General features: G+C 39.3%; 1 protein-coding gene across 3 annotated transcripts in view; it reads left to right on the top strand.

Moving 5' to 3' along the window:
• Positions 1 to 21646, top strand: part of CCDC148 (coiled-coil domain containing 148) — a 130084-nt gene that overhangs the window by 61985 nt on the left and 46453 nt on the right. For all 3 annotated transcript variants that reach the window (XM_029071515.2, XM_007671139.3, XM_029071514.2), the window contains 2 exons: positions 10695 to 10833; positions 12295 to 12501. In XM_029071515.2, coding sequence (XP_028927348.1) covers positions 10695 to 10833; positions 12295 to 12501 — 346 coding nt within the window. The remainder of the gene's footprint in view (positions 1 to 10694; positions 10834 to 12294; positions 12502 to 21646) is intronic.

Here is a 21646-nt window from a genome sequence, read left to right as displayed (position 1 = left end):
GAGATAATAGTCTTACACATGAATCCCTCCTCCTGTTTAACATGGTTAAGAAGTCTGTTTGGATATTTGGGGCCTAAAATATTATCAAGGAGTTATTTGTATTACTTCCATTCCCTTTTGGTAGTAGCCTGATGGACCTTGGCTTCACCACCCCAGCATTTGAATGTTAATAACATGAGCTAGTATTGTTAAACTGAATTTCAACCCAAATGGATCAAATTTTGGGGAAGTTGGTAGAGATAAAAGAAGCAATTTGATTCTTCTATGAATGGCTCTTGCCTTTATCATTCCATTTCATTAATTAAGATTGGAAATCTTAGGTAGTGACTGGGCCTGAAGACCTTTTTTTTCTTCCGCAATGAATGAGGACAATGAAGTTACTGTAGGGTGCCTTGAAGCAATTATTTATGCTTCCTAAAATTTTAAAATTTGATAGCTTCAGTGCCCTCTACTTGGGACAATCCTTGAAGGTGACACAATTTGATGTCCTAAGATCTCTGGTTTTACTGAGGGAGATTCTAGAGAGTGAAAATATACAAACATACATATATAGATTATATATGCAGTATTAGCAGCATGGCTTAGTGGAAAGAGCAAGGACTTGGGAGTCAAAGGGCGTGGGTTCTAATCCCGGCTCCACCACTTATCTATGTGACCTTGGGCAAGCCACTTAACTTCTCTGTACCTCATCTGTATAATGGGGATTAAGACTGTGAGCCCCAAGTGGGACAATCTGATTACCTTGTATCTATCCCAGTGCTTAGAACAGTGCTAGGTACATAATAAGTGCTTAACAAATGCCATCATTATTACTATATATGTACACTACTCAGCATTTCCGTTTACTGAGCAATCCACATATCATCAGTAGTGTTAGCATTGTTAATATTGAAAATGCTAAGGATATTTTGAAAATTTAGATTTTGATAAAAGGAAAAGACAAATGTTTATTTTCTAAAAAGAAGCATTATCGCTTAAGAAGAGGAGAAGAAAAGGTAATAGTAAAATGGCCATATAGCCCACATTGAATAGGACATGCATTTTGCTTTTGGTACAACCACATCAAGAAGACTGTTACTGCCAGCAAAAGTCTCGCTTATGCTCACGGCTCTTGTGACTTCAGCAGTGGGATCAAGCTCTCTGGGGAGTCCATTATGGAGCCAAAGAAAAGATAGTTATAGCAGCAGTCAAACCAAGTTGCTGCCCTCCTGTCAATCAATCGATGACATTTATTGAGCATGTCAAAGTGCCAGGGACTGTACTAAAGGCTTAGGAAAGTACAACACTAGCAAGATGTATGTGCCCTGCCCTTTATAATCTAATGGGGGAGATAGACAAAAATTATTTACAAATACTGAGAGCTGGAGGAAGAACAAGTATAAGCAAGAAGTGGTACAAACACCAGAGGACAAGATAGCCGAGAAAATAGTTCAGTGTATGGAAAATATATGAATAATAATATATCTACATTTGCATATGTACAAAAGTGTTGATGATAGGATGAAAGTATTTAGGTACCTAGGGTGGGAGTTGGTCTGAGGCAAATGGGGTGTCATCGGGGAAGGCTTTCTAGAATAGGTGGGATTTTAGGAGGGCTTTAAAGATGAGTCTGGCCGTGGTCAGGCAGATTTGGGAGTTCTAGGCTGGGAGAACAGCAAGAGATAGGGCTCAGTGGGGAGTGAGGTACAGCAAAGAGTGAGCTATGGTTAGAGAGGGCATTTGGGAGGAGTGAGGTGTACAAGCCGGGGAGCCGCCAGTGCAAAGACCTATTATGTGAGATGGACAGATTCCTCACCTCTCCTGCATCCTCAAAAGGATGGCAGACTGTTGGCCCTGCCCTAGGTGACTATGAGAGGAACTCAGGGAAGTCAATGACAAAATGCTACCTCTGGTATTTACGTCCTCCAGCTCCTTCTGTTCGTCATCCTGGAAGGATTTGTCCTGAGTAAATGTGGATGTGTGTGGATGTGTTACCTCTACCACCCCCCCTTTCTCTCTCTCTCTCTGTCATCTACTTTTCCTGCTTTTTTTCTTCCACAGCCCCGAGTTCTAATAATAGTAATAATTATCGTGGTATTTGTTAAGCATTTACCAGGTGCCAAGCATTATACTAAGCACTGAGGTAGATGTATGATAAGTTAGACACAGTCTCTGTCCCACGTGGGTTAAATAGGTAGAAGAATGGGCATTTAAACCTGAGGAAACTGATGCACAGGGCCGTTTAGTGGCTTTTCCATAATCACATAGGAGGCCAGCAGCAGAACAGGGATTAGCACTCAGATCTGCTGTCTCTCAGGTCTGGGTTCTTTCCACTAGACCACACTGATGAACTCTAGTAAAACTGGTCAAAAAAAGGAAGCAGGGAAGAAGTAGTTTAGAATCTTGAATGAATTTTTAAAATAACTTTGATTTATGAGACCAATATTCTACTTAGTGAGGTTTGGGTAAGAATTCAAACCAGTGTTGCACCTTGGTCATAATATGGCATCACTAAAATTCCTCTCTGGAGGCCTTAAATTCAGTGTTTTCCACCCTATTTCTATCTATATTCAGCAATTACATGTGTGAAACAAAGAGTGAAATAATAAATACCTACACCATCTTTTGCAGGAATGCATTTGATTGTTCCCTTGCTCTCAGGAAAAGAATAAAATCTATTTTCAATGAGAAGATGAAAGGGGTAAAAGCCAGGATCTGAGGTTGTTTAAACAGGGACTGTTTATTCTGTTTCATCGTGGAAATGAGAAGATAAAAAAGTACTTGAATGTGTTTTTGCTGCATGCAGGGAAAGGAGAAGGGAGAAGAAAATAAACATTTTAGACCACTTAAATTACTGCTCAGTTGGGGGTCATAACAAGTTAAAACAATAGAGTTTTAATTGCTAGGTGGCACATATCTCTTGAGATATAATGATCTCAAAGAGGTTGTGGAGGGTTTTCAGTGCCTGGGCTTGTTTTGCCTCTGGCTCTGCATTTCTGGCTATAAGCTGGTTGTATACAGGGTAGGATCAAATGAGGAAGGGAAACCAGGAACAGATGCAGGAGGTTCTGTACATTGACCTTTAGCACTCCACTGAGGTAGCACCCTGTGCAGTTATCCCTCTTGCTTCTGGCACACTCTTAACCAGAGAACAGATTTTTGGAATGTGATCTGCATTTGGCAATTGACAGGAATAATAGCCATTGTTAAATTCCATACATTTTTTTAAATTTTTTTGGTGCAGACTTCCTGCAAGCCTGACCTCCAGAAAACAGAACCAAAAAACATCTAAAATATAAAATTCCCTTCCCTTTCTTTTTAGAATAGATTCCAAAGACCTAGAAATATATTTCCTAATTTCATTAGGTCAACTGTCCTTGCTACATAGGAATACATTCTATTACCTTAATCCATACAGGATATCAAGAACATCGTACTCATATTTTTTGAGTTAATACTTGAACCTTATCTAGAGGGTAGCACAGGCTTGATCATTCAGGAGCTTATTGTTCTACTGAATGAAACTACTGAATCATTTGCACCATCAGGGCTTGTATGTTTGGTCAAATGAATGGTGACAGGTAAATCTAAGCACATTAACTCTAGTACAACAATCTCTATTGTTAATTCCATTTCGGTGATTCACACATCTCTCCATGCAATTGTTTCATGGCCCTTTAGAGATTCAATGGTATAAATGTGCTCAGTTTACATCTCCAAGACTGGAAGATTACAGAAAACCAGAACATTATAGGATGGCAGAAAAGCGTCACTCATGAGTGTGGAAATCAGATTAAGTGTGGGTAAATAAGATTGAAAGAAATAGAAGTACAGCTGTCTGATGGATTTTGTGTGTAGGACAATTGGAGTATGTCATTTCTAAAATGGAATCATGTATCTAGGATTTGTAAGTAAAATAATAAAAGATGCAGAGCTAAGTAAGGACCTGAGCAAGTGCTGAGGAAATTCCTGTTTCACAGGGAAGGTTGTCAAGCCTTGACATGTGAAGAATTGTAAAATCTGTTCTAAATAACAAATCAGATGGACTTAACTGCCAAAGAGAATTCTAAGAGCTTAATTTCTTATATTTCTATTAAGATATCCGGAACATGTTCTGTGGAGATTTATCAGAAATACCCCAGTGGAGAACTATATGGAGTATCATGAATATAGAAGATCAAAATTATTTAATATCAGCAGGATTTTTTTCTGACAAAAAAGATTTTAAAACTCTGTCACTGGGGAGGGCTTCAAAATAGGTATAATATCCAATTATAAACGTATGGAGGATTAATGAATAATTTTAAAATTCAGAAAAACTTGTCTGCTTTGTGGCCTTGGGCAAGTCACTTAACTTCTCAGTGCCTCAGTTACCTCAACTGTAAAATGGGAATTAAGAGTGTGAGCTTCATTTTGGGACAGGGACTTTGTCTAACCTGATTAACTTGTACCTACGCCAGCCCTTAGAACAGCATTTGGCACATAGTAAGCACTTACCAAGTAGCATTATTATTATTATTACCTGTCTCTGAACCAACTGCAGATGCAGTTAACATCCCTGGCATGTTAACTGCCCTCTGAACCCAAGACCCCCCCAGGAGCAGCAGAGTATGGGATTATGGACCGTCTGCGTGGAAGTTGGTTCAGAACCCCTTTGGATGGAAGCGTGACACTTCCCCTAATATATTAGGGGTTCAGGTTCAGACTGTGGGCCAGATGAAATTGATTGCCAGGCTGGGTCAAACCCACAGACTGAATTACCCACCCCTGTCTAGAGCCACATTCACAAGTTTGTAGCTTTCACCTGCTACACTATGTAGCAGTAGTAATTTGAAAAGTAATCATGTATGCATCTGTGGATCACTACTTTTAAACATGCCTCTTATTTTTATTTTCTAAATACTGGGAAAACAAGTTACAATCTCTATCATCATGTACTGATTAAAAGAGTTGGGATAATAAATGATAAATAATAATTATGGTAGGTATTAAGAGCTTACTTGTGTGCCAGAAATAGTTGTGACCCTGCTCAAGTCAACAAGTTGGCCAAAGAGATATTAGTGGACCATTTTTTCTTTCTGAATTATGTTTTAATGTTAATACTAAAACTGGACCTAATAAATACATTTCCACAATAAATAAAAATGATTGAGGGTGTAAAAATCTCCTGCTGATATATTTATAATGTTAAAGGGTTTTACTGATTAATATACATTGGCTGAAACTATTTCCATGAACATTTGCACTTTCTCTTTGGGGAAAGTATTAGTCCTGCACCTCAATTTAATATTACCCAAAAGTCAAAGTGTTTAGGTAAGACACAGATCTCAAAGTTGTCATCAAGTGAAGTATTGTTTATTTTTTCAACTCGTGTTGTCAAATTGAAACAATTTTGAAAACAAAAATAAAAAATAGTTTGCTATATCTGCATAAAATATTTCAAAATGTGTTCAAAATTCTGGAGAGATAAATCCCCAGCTCTTGGCAGCCTCCTCTATCTCTGCCTGGGTTTTTTCAGGGTCTGCTTTCAGATAACGAAGAACAGAAATCCAGTTTTTTGTGACTTTTCTATTGGAAACTATAAATCTTGATGAAAACAAACGAATAAATAATGATTATTGATAAAATCATATATGGAAAAAGTCTTAACTGAGCAAGTTACAGTATTTTTGTCCTACATATTCTGTGGCTAGACATGTGGAAACAGCATAAACACTCGTAGAAACTTTCCATTCATCTTAATGGACTGTCACTGTATGGACAGTTTTGATCAAGAAGATCATAATGCATCAGATTACCACACCCCCAAACAACACTCAGCCATATCAGCTGAAACATAATCAATTTTAAAGTTCATACAGTGTTCATAATAGAGTGATGACTGATGACTTCTACATTATCTTCAAGGTATGTATTGGGTATCAGAGGTGAAGAGACATTATGTGGGGGGTTCCAATTTTGAAATTATTTCAAAATCTATGTATTAATTTCAAAAATAGGGTCTCATTACTCTTTTGAAAATCAGATTAAATTTGTTTTGCAAACCAATCAATCATATTTATTGAGTGCTTATTGCATGCAGAGCACTGTAGAAAGCTCTTGGGAAAGAGTGGAGAAATTAAATATATTTGCGTGTATAAAATGCAATGAAAAGTCTAATGAAAATTGATCTCTCCTTCAGAAATAGATCTATATTCACTAAGCTTCATTGAATTTTTGGTACTCAACCTTCTATTGGATTTATGCACACAAACACATGCACCACAAACACAAAAACAAAGGTCTGTCCTTGAACTCATACACACACCCATACACCTATATGTGCTCTCATTATAGGGATCGAATGTGGTCATGTTCATTCTTCCTCCACCAAAGGTCTAAGTTGAATGTGACTGGTTAGTAGCCAAAGTGTTGTGAAGACATTTTAGAGAAGTCTGGAGTTTTTACATGCTGTAGATTAGAAGGGAAAACTCCACTGCCTTGGTCAGGGAAAGCCCTATCGCAGTTGATCTGAATTCAGCTTGCAGACACTGATCTGCCATACAGTGTACCTTTTTGGGAATAATTTTATTTTCAATTTTTAAGGGAAAGAAGGTTAGTGATATGGGTTAAATTGCATTATTTTAAATGCTAGAATGAAACACTTCCTTTTGAAGAACTTGTGCATTGAGGCCTTTATCAAAATAATTGTATTAACATGCTGAAGGCACTAGTGAGATTTCTAGAAAATCATGCATTTTGATATCTGGGGAGAGGAGATACATTTTGAGGGTATCTTAAAAAAGAACCAATTCTCTAGGTCTTATTAAATGAATTATTTATACCCTATTTGCCCAAAAGTTTAAAGGACACAACATGAACCACAGGAAAAGTAATTGTCACAGAACAATATATAATTTAAAAGAAAAGAACTTGTTGTATACCATGTAATCCATATCACTTTCGTTCAAGCTGGTTGTACTCAAAAGAGATGAGACTACACACTGTGTTAAACCTTATTTAATTATAGAAGCTGCTTTAAAGCATTAATGAGGATAGAGCCTTTGGATCCATTCCGTATTCTTTGTTTAGGGTGCAGTTGTGGAAAATTTATGTGAATAGCTTTTGATCAAAATACATAAACCTTGACATAAATGAAAATCGATTACTGTATTTGATAGCCGGCCTTGAATGTTGGCAGGCCCTTATGCTTACGTTGCATTTTGCCCCAAGAGGATTTCAGGGGATTTTAAAGCTATATGCCCCCCACATATGCTTTTCCCTACTCAAATCATAATTTGAAATAGTCTAGTTATGGCAATAATGATACCCTACGTGCCTATTAAGCCTGTGTTTTAAAAATAAATCAGTGTTCTCAAAATACTATTTTGCCCAATACTTAAAAAAAATGACTGTATTCCCAAATCCAAGTCCACTTTCCCATATCTTCCCTGATCATCTGAGTTTTGGGGGACATGAGGCAGAAGTCTCAATTCCCGTAGTTATAATAATAGTGGTATTTGTTAAATGTTTACTATGTGCCAAGCATGATACTAAGCATTGGAGTAGATATAAGACAATAAGGTCAGACAAAGTCCTAGTCCTATTCAGGGCTGTAGGGCATGAGGAAGGCAGGAGGTCACATTCACCACCTCAAGAGAAATTTTTGTTGTCCTTCAAAACGTCTCTATTATCTGCCCTTTCTCTCCATCCAACCGCTACCACGCTGATCCAAGCACTTTTCCGGCCTTGACTACTGCATCAGTCTCCTTGTTGACTTCCCTGCTTCCTGTCTCTCCCCTCTCCAGTGCATACTTCCGTCAACTGCCTGGATCATTTTTATGAAACACTGTTCAGTCCACATCTCCCCACTTTTTGAAAACTTCCAATGATTGCCCATCTGTCTCTACATCAAACTTCTTGCCATCAATCTAAAGGCACTCAGTTCTCCCCTTCCTACTTTACCTCACTGATGTCCTATTACAACCAAGCCCACACATTTCATTCTAATGCCAAATTTATATACCCCTCTAATTCAACTTACATATTCAGTCTATCACTAAATCTTGTCAGTTCTTAAATGTACCTCAGTCTCATCAATCACACCTCCGACCCCTTGCCCACTTCCTCCCACACTGGCCTGGGACTCCATCCCCCTATACAGCTGACAGACCAACACACTCCCCTCCTTTGAAGCCCTCCTAAAATCACATCTCCTTTAAGAGGCCTTTCTCGATTAAGCCCTCTCTCCCTGTCCCTTCTGTGTTGCCTATGCACTTGGATCAGTAGTTAATCAATCAGTTATATTTATTTAGTGCTTACCTTGTGAAGAGCACTGTACTAAGTGCTTGGGAGAGTACAATATAACAGAGTTGGTAGACACATTCCTTGCACACTATAAGTTCACAGTCTAGAGGTCTAGAAAGGGAGACTGACATTAATGTAAATATATAAATTATGGATATGTAAATAAGTGCTGTGGGGCTGAGGGAGGAGTGAATTAAAAGGAGCAAATCAGGGTGATGAAGAAGGGAATGGGAAAGGAGGAAATAAGGACTTAGGGAAGGCCTTTTGGAGAAGATGGGCCTTCAATAAGGTTTTGAAGGTGGAGAGTACTTGTCAGATATGAAGAGGGAGGACGTCCCAGGACAGAAGCAGATTGTGGGTGACAGGTCAGCGGCAAGATAGACGAGATCGAGATACAGTGAGAAGGTTGGTATTAGAGCAATGAAGTGTGTGGGCTGGGTTGTATTGGGAGAGCACTGAGGTGAGGTAGGAGGGGGCGAGTTGATTGAATGCTTTAAAGCTGATGGTAAGGAGTTTCTGTTTGACGTGGAGGTGAATAAGCAACCATTGGAGCTTCTTGAGGAGTGGGGGAAACATGAACTGAATGTTTTTGTAAAAATACAATCTGGGCAGCAGAGTGACTTTGGACTGGAGTGGGGAGAGACAGGAGGCAGGGAGGTCGGCAAGGAAGCTGAAACGGTAATCAAGGTGGGAGAAGATAAGTTCTTTGATTAACGAAGGAGCAGTTTGGATGGAGAGGAATGGGTGGATTTTAGTGATATTGCAGAGGATGAACTGACAAGATTTAGTGATAGACTGAATATGTAGTTTGAATGAGAGGAATGACTTAAGGATATTGCCAAGGTTATGGGCATGCGAGGCAGGAATGATGGTGGTACCATCTACTGTGACGGGAAAATTAAGGGAAGGACAGGGTTTTGGTGGAAAGATAAGGAATACCCTTAAACCCTTGATATTTACCCCACCCACAGCATTTCTGCACATATCCTTATTTTCTCCTATTTCCCCCACCTGTAATTAATTTTAATGTTTGTCTTCCTGTATGGATTGTAGGCTCTTTGTAAGCAGGGATAATGTCTACCAACACAGTGAAATTGTACTCCCTCAAGAGTTTTGAGCAGTGCTGTGCGCACGTTAAGCAACCAAAGCACTCAATAAATAACACTGATTGATTGATTGATTGATCCGCAGAATGTAAGCCTTATTCCCCTCCCCCTCCCCATCCCCCATCCGTATCACTAGGTATAACAATACTGTTGTTCAGATGACGAAGGTAGGAGAGGATTCATCACTTCCAAAAAGAAATCCTCACCTCCCTACTACCTCCAGGGCTGCTACCCTGTGGAGAAAGGATGTTTGACTCCTAGGATGTTTTATTCTCTTTTCAACTGTAAGACTCGGAGTGCATGGAAAGAAAACACAAGGACTTGGCTGCTTTTCATCATTGCAACTATTCTGGAAAGGAAGGCTTGTAACAAAACTGAATAATAGCATGTTCTCATATTGAGCCAAATATGATTTCTTTATTTCTAAGAATCCATTCATTCACCTGGATTTTATTATCCATATTTATTTAAAACTGTGCCGATATTTCAAATAAAGTTTGTTCAAACCAGACTGATTGAAAGCAGTTTGGAATCTGGATAGGTATCTTATCCTTGACTCCCTGAGACTGAGACACACTGCCATACTGAGACTGTGCTTATCCTGAAGGTGGCTTTTATAATGTTCTCACAGCAGTGCATTTTATGCATTTTGCAATATCTAGATCATTCAATCATATTTATTGAGTGCTTACTGTGTGCAAAGCACTGTACTAAGTGATTGGAGAGAGAATAATATAACAATAAACAGACACATTCCCTGCCCACAATGGGCTTACAGTCTAGAGGGAGAGACAACAATATAAATGAATGAATTTCAGCTATGCAATATACATAGAGATCTACTGGTGTGATTTAGAAGGGAATAGTTCAAAGTGAAGCATGGGGTTTCGGCCTTCACCCTGAAAAGTTGATTTTAAATAGGTGCCAGGTGCAGCTTTTCTCTTTGTCCTGTCCAGTTTGGATCCTGTCAGCTATTTCCTCCACAATTCTACACTAGAGAATAAGCAAACTATATATGGAGTTCAGGATTATCTGCTAGTCTTTGAACTCCTTGTGGGCAGGGAATGTTTCTACCAATTCTGTTTTATTGTACTCTCCCCAGAATTTAGTAGAATGCGCTGCACATAGTAGCTGTTCAATAAATTCAATTGATTGATCGATCTGCTGTTTTGCTATTGTGATTTAAAATCTGCATGAACTTTTCCTTCATTTTTCAAGCAGCACTTTTTAAAGGTAGGGAAGGAATAAAAATCAGGTATATCATTTTATGGAATATCTATTTTAAGTGGGTGACTGAAACAAGGTGATTTCTATTGCTTCCAGGAACTTCGACTGGAGTGAAGAAGACCACTGGATTTTCCAGACAGTTATAGATCAGTACCCAAAAGACCTCCAGGGGAGAAGGACTTTGTATTTGGATATGTTACAGAGGCATTTCCCTCACAAATCTAGGCATGACCTGGTCGGTGCTGTATTTTAAGTTGAATTTTAATTTCTCTGTGACTGGAATGCACATGATATTTGCTATTTATAAAGTGTTTACTACATGCCAAGCCCTCTCCTAAGCACAGAGGCAGATACATCATCTTTGATCAGTATACAGTCAAGCTCCAACCTTGGTGAAAAAGAGGCAGTCTGCATATGATTCCATTTAGAGTCTAAAGGAGACAGGACAGACATTTAAAATGAGATGGTACATGGCTCCAGCATGGATAGTAAATTTGAAATGGAAAACTTTTTTCTCCCTAATCTTGAAAAATGATCATTTCTCTTTATGAAGGCGAATAAAAGGTTTGCTTTTCCCCACAATGAGGCCACAGAACTGCCTGCAATGATACGATTCAAGGGTTGGCATACTGTCTTCTATGTCTGTCTGTGTTCTTGGGAGCTGGAAGAATTGTAATGGGAGCTGTATTCTTCATTTCAACCCCCTTCCTACTCAGAAGACCTAGTTAAAGAGATATAATGCCTTTCTTGCTTGTAAAATAATAAATAATAATAATAATAATGGTATTTTTAAGTGCTTACTTATGCCAGTCATTGTACTAACCACTGGGGTAGATACAAGCAAATTGGGTTGGACAGAGTATGTATGTAGCATTGTATGTGGGTTAATCTAAAAAGAAAATGTTTCTTGAACTTTAGGCTTCCCAGCTTTGTAAGTAAATAATGAAGAAAGAAAATAATAGGACACCCTGGAAGACCCTGTGGCAACTTCTATTTGATTTACCTTTTTTGAATTGTTATTTTTTTCTCTAGGTTGTGGAAAATGCTTAATACTGCCTATTAAATGCCTTTAGTAATTAGGATTTTAAAATGACCTAATCTTAACATAGAGGAATAGTTTAGGTATAATTCATGTTTCATGGGAATCAGTACTATATTTTGTAGTGAAAGATGCTTCCTTTATAAATGTTTGGTGGGTGTGAAGTAGACATATTTAAAACTTTATGAAACAAAGCTAACAAGTTTACAGAACAGTTGGATGTTAAGAGGGAACATTCTTAAAAAAATATTGTTCAACTACTTTTTTTTTCCTTAGAGGGTGGGAAGAAATTGCAAAGAATACTTAACCAGCTAGACATTAAGTATTCTTTTTTCTAGATACACTTTCTTTATCCCAGTTACCTATTTTACATCCAAGTTAGTTGAGACCACATTTTCATAACCCATGAAGTTGAGTTGACCCATTGACCTGGATAATTTGGACAAATTCCCCCGCCTCTCCCCGACACACACTTTTTCCTAAAATAATTGAGATTAATATTGTTTTTGCATAAATAAGTGGAGTTTTTGCTTTCATTCTCCACTCTGCTTTGACACTATAGACCTAATGTGAATATTTAAATTATGTAATGTAGTAAATACTAAGATAATTGTTATAAAATTGCAAATTGTTGGTACTTGTGAACTTTCTTTTTAGGTTACTCATGAAAAGTACTGGGGCCAATATTGTTTTACCAGGGATCAGCGAAGGGTTTTGATGTTAAATTGGGCTAAGGATAGAAGAGGCTTTATACAGAAGGCAGTAGTGACCATCACTGAAGCCTGCACTGCTTATGAAATGGAGAATACTTTGGCTGAGGACCGAAGAAAGCAGCAGGAAATGTGTGCTGATCTCAAAGCCAAGGTAAGCTAATGATGAAAGCGATGCAACAGATTGTTCTTAGCCAGATATTACAACTCCAGCTGGCTCATTTGACTAGCCACCTTCTGTCAGTTCGTTTTAAAACAACCTCAAGACTCATTTCCCCTAGCCAAGCCTATCCTGAACAAAAGTACAGCTAAGGATGTTGTGTGAACTGGAAATCAATCAGGTGCCTGTATGAACAGTATCATACTGTCAGACCAGTGGTTCATTTATCCCATCCAGTAGTCTGCTTCCAATTGAGGTAATTATTGATAATTCATCAATCAATGAATGATATTTTTAATAACTGGTAATATTTTCATGCCACCTATTTTTTTATTTTCACTTTTCTCCTCTCTGCCCACACTCTCTCTGTTTGCTCCTCTTACTTTCCATTATTTGTTACTTAAAAACACTTCAAGGTCTCCAGACCACTCTACTCTCCCCACCTTCAACACCCTACTAAAATAACAAGCCTTCCCTGACTAAGCCCTTATTTTCCCTGTGCACCCTCCTTTTTGCATATGCACTTGGATCTTGATACTAAAACTCACCTCAACCTCAGCCCTACAACACTTATGTGCATGTCCTTACATATCCTTTCCTCTGTCAATAATTTATATTAATGTCTGTCTCCTTCTCTAGACTGCCCTCTGGATTGTAAACTCTTTGTGGGTAGGGATCGTGCTTACTAACACTATTGTATTGTATTCTTCCAAGAGTTTAGTTCAGTGCCCTGCACACAGTAAGCACTCCAAAAATAACATTAATTGATGAATCCACAGAACTGTGATGGCAAATTTAGGTATGAAGAAAGAAGATGAGGAATTCAGTTTGGGGTATGTTAAGCTTGTGATACCAGTGGAATATCCTTGTGGAGATAACCCAGAGTCAGGAGGAAATGTGAGATAGCAGAGAAGGAGAGGTCAGGGCTAGTGAGATAGACTTGGAAATCGTCTTTATAGAGGTATTCGTGGAAGACATGGGAGCAGATGAACTTCTCTAGAGAGTGAGAGTAGATTGAAAAGAGAAGTGGATCCAGAAAAGAACAGTTATGTAATGGAAGGGAGAAGAAGAGCCAGTGAAAGAGACTGAGAAGTATCTGCTAGGGAGGTAAGAGCAGTGTGTTAGAAAAACCAAGGATAGTTAGTGTCTCCAGGAAGAGGAAAGTGGTCAACAGTAACAAAGGCAGCAAAGAGGTTAAGGATGATAAAGGCAAATGTAAAGTCCATTAGATTTGGCAAGAAGGAAATTATTGGTGACCTTGGAGAGAGTGGATTCAGCAGAGTGAAGGGGTTGGAAACCATATTGTAAAGGGTCAAGAAGAGAGATAATGAGACGTGGAAGCAGCAGGTGTCCACAATCCGTTCTAAGACTTAGGGCCAGGATGGGAGGAGGGAGATGGGGGAGAAACCTGCATGGTCCAGTGAAGTCCATAGAGTGTCACTGTCGGGCCCATGTGGATGCTGCATTTTACAATTATGTTGAAGGAAATATATTTTGATGCTTCAAGCATTTCTCCATAACTTTTGATAGGATTGATAAATGAGAGGAATGATTTATGAAATCAGTGAAAAATCAATGTTAAAATCCGTGCTTTACAAATTATAAACCAAGTACCAGATCTCAGTGTCTCATTCAATACCCTACATGCCATCGTCACTCAGTAACTATTGTCAACTGACTGAGTGTATATAAGTCAATGAATTCCTTTTGTATTTTTCTGGTCTCCCAAGCCGTGTCCTCCCCTTGACTTTCTTGTTACAGTAGATAGCACCACCATCCTCCCTGTCCCACAAGCTCATAACCTTGGCATTATCCTTGACTCATTTCTCTCATTCAAGTCACATATTCAATCCGTCACCAAATCCTGTCAGTTCAACCTTCACAACATCCCTAAAATCTGCCCTTTTTACTCCATCCAAATTGCTACCACGTTAATCATATTTATTTACTGAGTGCTTATTGCGTGAAGAGCACTGTACCAAGTGCTTGGGAGAGAACAATATAATAGAGTTGGTGGATGCGTTCCCTGCCCACAATAAGCTTACAGTCTAGAGGGGGAGACAGACATTAATATAAATAAATAATAGTTAATTCAAGCATTATCCTATCCTGCCTTGATTACTGCCTTAACCTCCTTGCAGACCTCCCTGCCTCCCATCTCTCCCTACTCCAGTCCATGCTTCACTCTGCTGCCTGGATCATTTTTCAAAAAAACATTCAGTCCATGTTTCCCCACTCCTCAAGAATCTCCAGTGTTGCCTACCCACCCCTGCATTCAACAGGAATTCCTTATCATTGGCTTTAAAGCACTCAATCATCTTGCTCCTCCTACCTTACCTGCCTGATTTCCTACTACAATCCAGCCTGTACACGTTGCTCCTCTTATATCAACCTTCTCACTGTATCTCGATCTCATCTATCTCTCTGCCGACCCCCTCCATAAATGACAGATAATAATGTTGGTATTTGTTAAGCGCTTACTATGTGCAGAGCACTGTTCTAAGCGCTGGGGTAGACACAGGGGAATCAGGTTGTCCCACGAGGGGCTCACAGTCTTAATCCCATTTTACAGATGAGGTAACTGAAGCACAGAGAAGTTAAGTGACGCCCACAGTCACACAGCTGACAAGTGGCAGAGCCGGGATTCAAACCCATGACCTCTGACTCCAAAGCCCGTGCTCTTTCCAGTGAGCCATGCTGCTTCTCTGACAGATGACATTGTCATCTGACATCTGACATCTGACAGATGATCACCCTCCCCACTTTCCAAGTCTTTTTATAGGCACATCTCCAAAAGACCTTCCCTGACTTTTGTTTCCTCTTTCCCACTCCCTTGTACATTTCCTTTGCACTTAGATTTGTACCATTTATTCATCCTTCGTCACCACAGGCCTAATGTCCCTATTAATAATTTATTATTTTTAATGTCTGTCTCTCCTTCTAGACTATAAGCTTATTGTGGGTAGGGAACATGTCTACCAACCCTGTTATATTGTACTCTCCCAAGCATCTAGTACAGTGCTCTGTAAGTACTAGTACTAGTAAGCGCTCAATAAATATGATTTATTGAAATCCCCTTCCCAATGTATTGGCTGCCAATCTCTTCTGGCTATCATTGTCTCACATTTCAAAAATGTTTTGCTGGGTTATGAATGCTTTACTGGAAATACCTTTTTTCTCTGTGAGACAGGCTGGGGGAGGATGATTTGAACACAGAAAAGAGAGAAAACGATCTGTTGATGCCTGGGGCAACTATAATAAGGAGAATCATATTTCTGAACATGAAAGGGCCATAAGAGGCATGTTAGAAATTGTTTGCATTGGGCCTGGTGCCTTTTTCTTCCCCTTACAGAGTAAAAGGCATATCTGCCTGCCGTTGTCTTTAGAAAGGGAAGACAGGCACAAGAAACACTTTAAAGTACAACCTCAAACAAACTAACCTAGCTATGGACTGCTAGTAGACCCCAGCAGAAGATAGACCAGCATGGTTTTTGGCAATCAAGACGGGGTGGCGTTTTTAGAGCAGAGCCTGCAGGAAAATCATGAAAGCAAGATTGACAATACTAGGCACTCCAAATAGCAAATGCTAGAGTACAGCAAAAGACAGTCTTTTTATGTACACAGTATGAAAGGGATTTTCAGTCTCCACCGATCTTCTCAGCCAATGAATAAATTTTGCTGTCAATAGCATTATCTTTCAACACCAAAGACTGTTGTATTTGTGTATGCATATTTGCTGCACTAGCCTCTTATTACTAAATTCCAATTACTAAGGCTTAAAGCCTATTACTGAACTTCCCATAAATGGTAATAGTTTGCCGCGGACAGTATCTCTTAGTAGGAGTTCATTTTCAATCCTGTGTAAAATACGTGTTTGAATGGAAAGAAACTGACACTCTTCCCAAGAGAAGGTATGCCTTGGGGTAGCCCGTTACAGTAGTGTGACTCTAGAAGCACGATTTCCAGTTTGATTCCATACCGATATTATTTTGTTTCTGTTTGAGAAGAGCTTACCTCACCAAATTTGATACTATATGCCCAGTCATAAAGTCTCCTGCTCAGAGACATAACGATAATTTAAAATTCAAACTAACTTACGAACACTACCCTGTTCCTGATCTGAGACCAAAGCAGAGAGAAAATCTAGGGTCCCTTTTTATGTACCTAATTTGCTACTGGAAGGATTGTCTTTATGCGAGTGGTTTGTAAGTAAAGTTTTTTTATAAGCCAAATCAATAATAATAACCTCTTAAAGATGATCCAGGGCTCATAAGCTAAAAGTTGTACCCTCATAAACATTTGTTCTCTTTTCTAAGAAAACAAGAAATATCTGGAAAATCATTTTCTTGGGATTTTAGTTGGATGGGCTCTCAGATGGAGGAACTTTTCCTGTGTCTCAGAGTGCCATTATTTAGCCTGCATGAAAGGCTCGGGTAGCTTATTTTAAAAAAAAAAAAAAAAACAAACCAATGTTTTTTATAGCCTAGTTATTACCTGTGTTTTTTCCAAAGCAATAACAATTTCCTTGGAGATTTTTTTTATTTAATCCTCCCCATCAAGAACCTTTAACAAATCCTTTCAATAAATAAAATCAGCCACAATTCTGACTTCCAGCTGTCATTTGAGGTGATTCAAAAGTGATCTTCAAGCTGGTTCGACAGGGACTTAAGAAGCAAAGAGATTCCACAGCGCTCCAAACTGCTTTGTGCTTTTTCTCAAAATGAAGGTATATAAAAAGGTGCCAGCCACAAAAGCTGTTTCTTGCCCAGGGACCAAGCAGACCACTTCCTTAAGGTTGCAGTGAAACCTGTTCTGACTGGGGCAGCCAGCCAACCTAATTAACCTAGGACCAAAAAGACATCAGCCTGGTCTAAGAGGAACCAGTCTGTGGATGTTGGCATTCCTCTTCAGACAACCATTTTTAACCTCTGTCAGGACAGCGCTGCTAGGACAATGGAAAAGTTGGAGAGGGCTGAAGGGAAACATGGGGACTGGTAATATTAGGGGGGTTGCCTTCTTCAAGGCTGTCTATGAGGCTAATGTTAATCTTCTTTGTGTACTAACTCATTATTAGGAGTTGAGAAGTAAGTGACTAGATAAAGGGAGACAGGGAGTGGTGCTTATTTTGAATCAGAAGGAGTGCCAGGCCACTGAAAACTGGCCAACTTGCATCCCTCCCAGTGACTGAAATGTCTCCTCCTGTCTTGGGAGTCTTGAAAACAGGGTTAGGGGAGGATCGAGGAATGAAAACTGTCCTTCTTCTGCTCACCTCTGCCAAAGGCACTCCAGCTGGTCAGCAGCCCCGTAAGGGCTAGAAAACATGCTGGAGCATCCCACCAAGATGGCAGTTTCCTACCCAGGGCCTGGGGCTCTGCATTCATATCCCAGGGCCTAAAGCCTCAGCACAAATTAAGCACTGCAGGATGGAATGGGAGTAGATTCCTACCTTCTACCATTGCTTCCCAGAGACCTGTCTCTTGCCCATGAATATGCTCCACCGCTTTGAAATCGGGGGAAAGCAAAATTGTGTATGGCTGCACACCCATTCTCTACCACGAGTCGTAATAGGTCCTGTATTGTCTAGATGGAATTATGTCCTGTCAGATGTGTAAGCTAAATTGTATCTTCAGAGTTAATGTTAAAAGATTGCTTGACTAGTACTCCAGTGACCCATAGGGGTACCGGTAAAACTCCTACTCAGAAAATAGCTTGCTAGCTTTGTGTCTCTTGGCAACGCCGGTGATGATCCTGAAGATAATGGTAATGAAATGTGTGGGTGAATTTCAGAAATAGAGGGCAATATTGGAAAACTTCAAATGTAATAACTTGACTCTAATATTATCTTTGAACACAACAAATAATAGCTTTTGTACTGTAGCTCTTTCTTCTTACAAGTGTGAGGCTAAAATCCAATCTGAACTAGTCCTTTCATTTCTGATGTAAACTGTTTCACCAGCAGACATCTAGCAGAGCCCATAAAACTTAAATGAAAACGATGAGCTGCCCTCGGGCTCATTCACATATTTGGCCCGTTTCCAAAATCACGGAAGCCTAACATCTATTTGTTCCAGCACCTAAACTGAAAAAAGCTCACTCTGAAATGTAGTCTTTAGAGCAAGGCTATGTTGGCATATTTTTTCAATCTAAAGCGGTATTTCACCAACTGGGGATAGGGATCCCCAGAGGTCAGAGTGAAGAATAAAGACCAGAGCCTAAGGCATCGAAAAAATGCTGTAAAATTGAGGTGACGGCAGGGTTCTTAAAGAAATCATTAAAGCCATAGTGTCTGCCATTGGAGATAGACATCACCACTCCACCAGCAGAAGACTACTTAACATACACTGAGACATTAACCTGTTGCTTATTTCACTTTGGTTAGTATGATATTTTGCAGCCAGGCAATTAGGAAGAAAGGGAAGTGGGGGAGGAAATGGGAAGAGGAGAAGCTCGTATGAGGCTTGTGTGCCCACACAAGGTGATTTGCTGATTAATTTTTGGTTGTCTCAGTCCATCATGTCAAATATGACTTGTGAATAAGTACTATCCAATAATGGACCTGGTGATCCTCCGTGACAGTGCACTGAGTAAAGGTTAACTTTCAAATTTTCAGCTTAGTTCCCTGCAGATGTGTCAAAGCAAATCACCTGGTCACACATTTTTCTGGTGCCTTAATCTGAAGCACACGCTCAGTATATAGGATTCATACAAACAAGAAGAGCAAGGCAACACTGTTTATATTCAAGCATCTGGCTCTTGGCTGCCTTGGAAACCTGTTCAGTTGTCATTGTTCCCAGCTGACTCTCCAGTGTAACTTGTTTCATTGCAATTATATCTCTGCACAAAATTAGGAACTCTCTCCTCATTGCTGAACCTAAAAAAATTCTAACTGGCACATCCATGACATCACATACGTTAGTCTGAGCATAACGCTACATCACAGGCTGGGTCAGAGTCTGGGATCTTGGGCACGTAATGGTGTCTATCAACTCAGTTATATTCTCCCAAATGCTTAGTCCAATATTCTGCACATAGTAAGTGGTCAATAAATACAACTGGTACGTCACGATTCACCCGGCTATTCCTAGGTAAGACAATGTCATCATAAAAAACACAAACCTAGGCTCCTTGTGTACGTTGGTCTTCTCTATCAAGTCAGTAAATTCCTTGTTCATTATTTCTAGTGTCTTTTATAGCAGAGACAATCCTTTTCAAGCAGGGAACTTAGAAATTTGATGTTTGTCTTTGTTCCACTTTAAATCTCAGAGCTGGGGGTGATTAGCCTCACACCATAGTGCTTTTCATTTTCTATCTGTTTAGATAGGATTAGGACATATTCTTTCTCTTTGGTTGAATAGTGCAGCCTTTTATGTTCAGGGTCATGGCAGTTCCTCAGAGTAGCATGCATGGAATTAAAATTAGAAGAGGTTAGAAAGGCAGAGAAATAACCAAACAAGTTCTTTTCAAACTCTCCCTGAAGTAGTTACCCTCGATAAATGACAATAGCTAAATCTTGAGTAGGAAAAACAAATTGATTTACAAACAATACTTAGCTGAAGCATAGCCAGTCATTTATTTTAGCCACTTTAATGAAAATGATGTGGAAAAGCATTAGATTTCTAAGAATATTGGAACACTAGTCAAGTGTCCTGCCTTTATCCTGGTTTATTTTAAGAAGTTCAAGATTGTGGGATTTGTTCTCCAGTGAATGCTCATGGAATTTGTGTGTGTAACTTCCATTAGCATTAATGGGGATAATCTGGGTGAAGCCCTTGTGGATTGATGGAATGGCTGCTTAATTTTGTGTTTTTCTCTCCATTTCCTTTTCTCCTAGTTTGCTTGTGCCTGTTCCCTTTTTGGGATGTAACTGACTTTTCTTCTTGGCCTAGGGGAATGCATCCAGGCAAAAGTCATAGATCAGCGTGCTCTACACTTAGTTTGAAATATTTATTGCTGAATCACATTGCAAGTGAAGGGGGCTGCACTGCTTGTAATGAAAACCACTCTCTTTTATGAGTTTTCCAAGTTAATCTTCTTGTGATCTCTGTTTGACTTCACTTTTTGGCCCCCTCTATAGGTAAGAGGTAATGACCTTCTTGTGTAAAGGGATTAAAACTACTGCCAAGTTCTTTAAATTATCCGTCTTGTATCCAGAATGGACTGAGTTTAGAAGAAATATTCTTGTCAAAGACCTCCTGTAAGAGTCACATAAATTAGGAAATCCATAAACCCTAATCACTTTTATCACCTTCTACAATCACTTTTCTTAATGTTCTTCCTCAGCAGTACCCAGCATTTCATGACTCCAAAATGGTCCCATTCACATAGAAAGTGTTCTACCGGGCCCTGACCCATTAGAAGTTCCTTCGAGCTTCTGTCCATTAAAGCAGAATGTTAGAGAGAAATCTCACTGCTTCATTTTAATTTGAAGGGAGAGGCTACCAAATTCAGTTGTGCTCAAATAGGATTTTTTTACCCCAGTTTACTATTTCTTTGCAGAACATGCTGCCTAGACCAGTAAAGCCCCTGTGTGTTTAACTGATAACAGAGACTGCCTACACTGCCCATCTGTGATCTACTGTACTCACATTAATCTGGCAAATTTCTTGTTAAACATGTATATTTTACCTGGGTCCTCCAAATTGAAAATCCCAGACTTTGTGGAAATCAATATTGAAGCAAATTCTGGAGTTTTGAATGCTTCGTAGAAGTCTTAGCTCTGGGGATCATTGCCAAAATCCAAAGGTAAATCTCAACTTCTTTCTGGAATGAGAAATCATTTAAGTCCTTTAGGTCTCTCACAATTCTAAAGAGATGTAAGTAAGATGTAAGTAAGATGCTGGCAAATGACGAGTGGTCCTAATGGTTCTGAGATAGTGACTTAACTGCAGCTAAGTCTGGTCATCCAGTCATTGGCCTCTTAACAATGTCAAAAAGCTAGCTTTTGCCATTCCATCATTAGCTCCTTCACAATTTGGGAAAGTTTGGTCTTGCCCTTCCATCATTATCTTCTTAACAATGCTGGAAAGGTGCTGATAGATATAAGATTAGTATTGATAAAGGATTCTGAGCACAGAATTATAGGTCTAGAAGGGATCCTTAATTCCCAATCCCTGTCTTCGCTTAGGCAGTGCTGCATCAA

Source organism: Ornithorhynchus anatinus, chromosome 9 (assembly GCF_004115215.2).
Source record: "Ornithorhynchus anatinus isolate Pmale09 chromosome 9, mOrnAna1.pri.v4, whole genome shotgun sequence".
Lineage (NCBI taxonomy): Eukaryota > Metazoa > Chordata > Mammalia > Monotremata > Ornithorhynchidae > Ornithorhynchus > Ornithorhynchus anatinus.
This window is presented reverse-complemented; position numbering and strand designations above follow the sequence as displayed.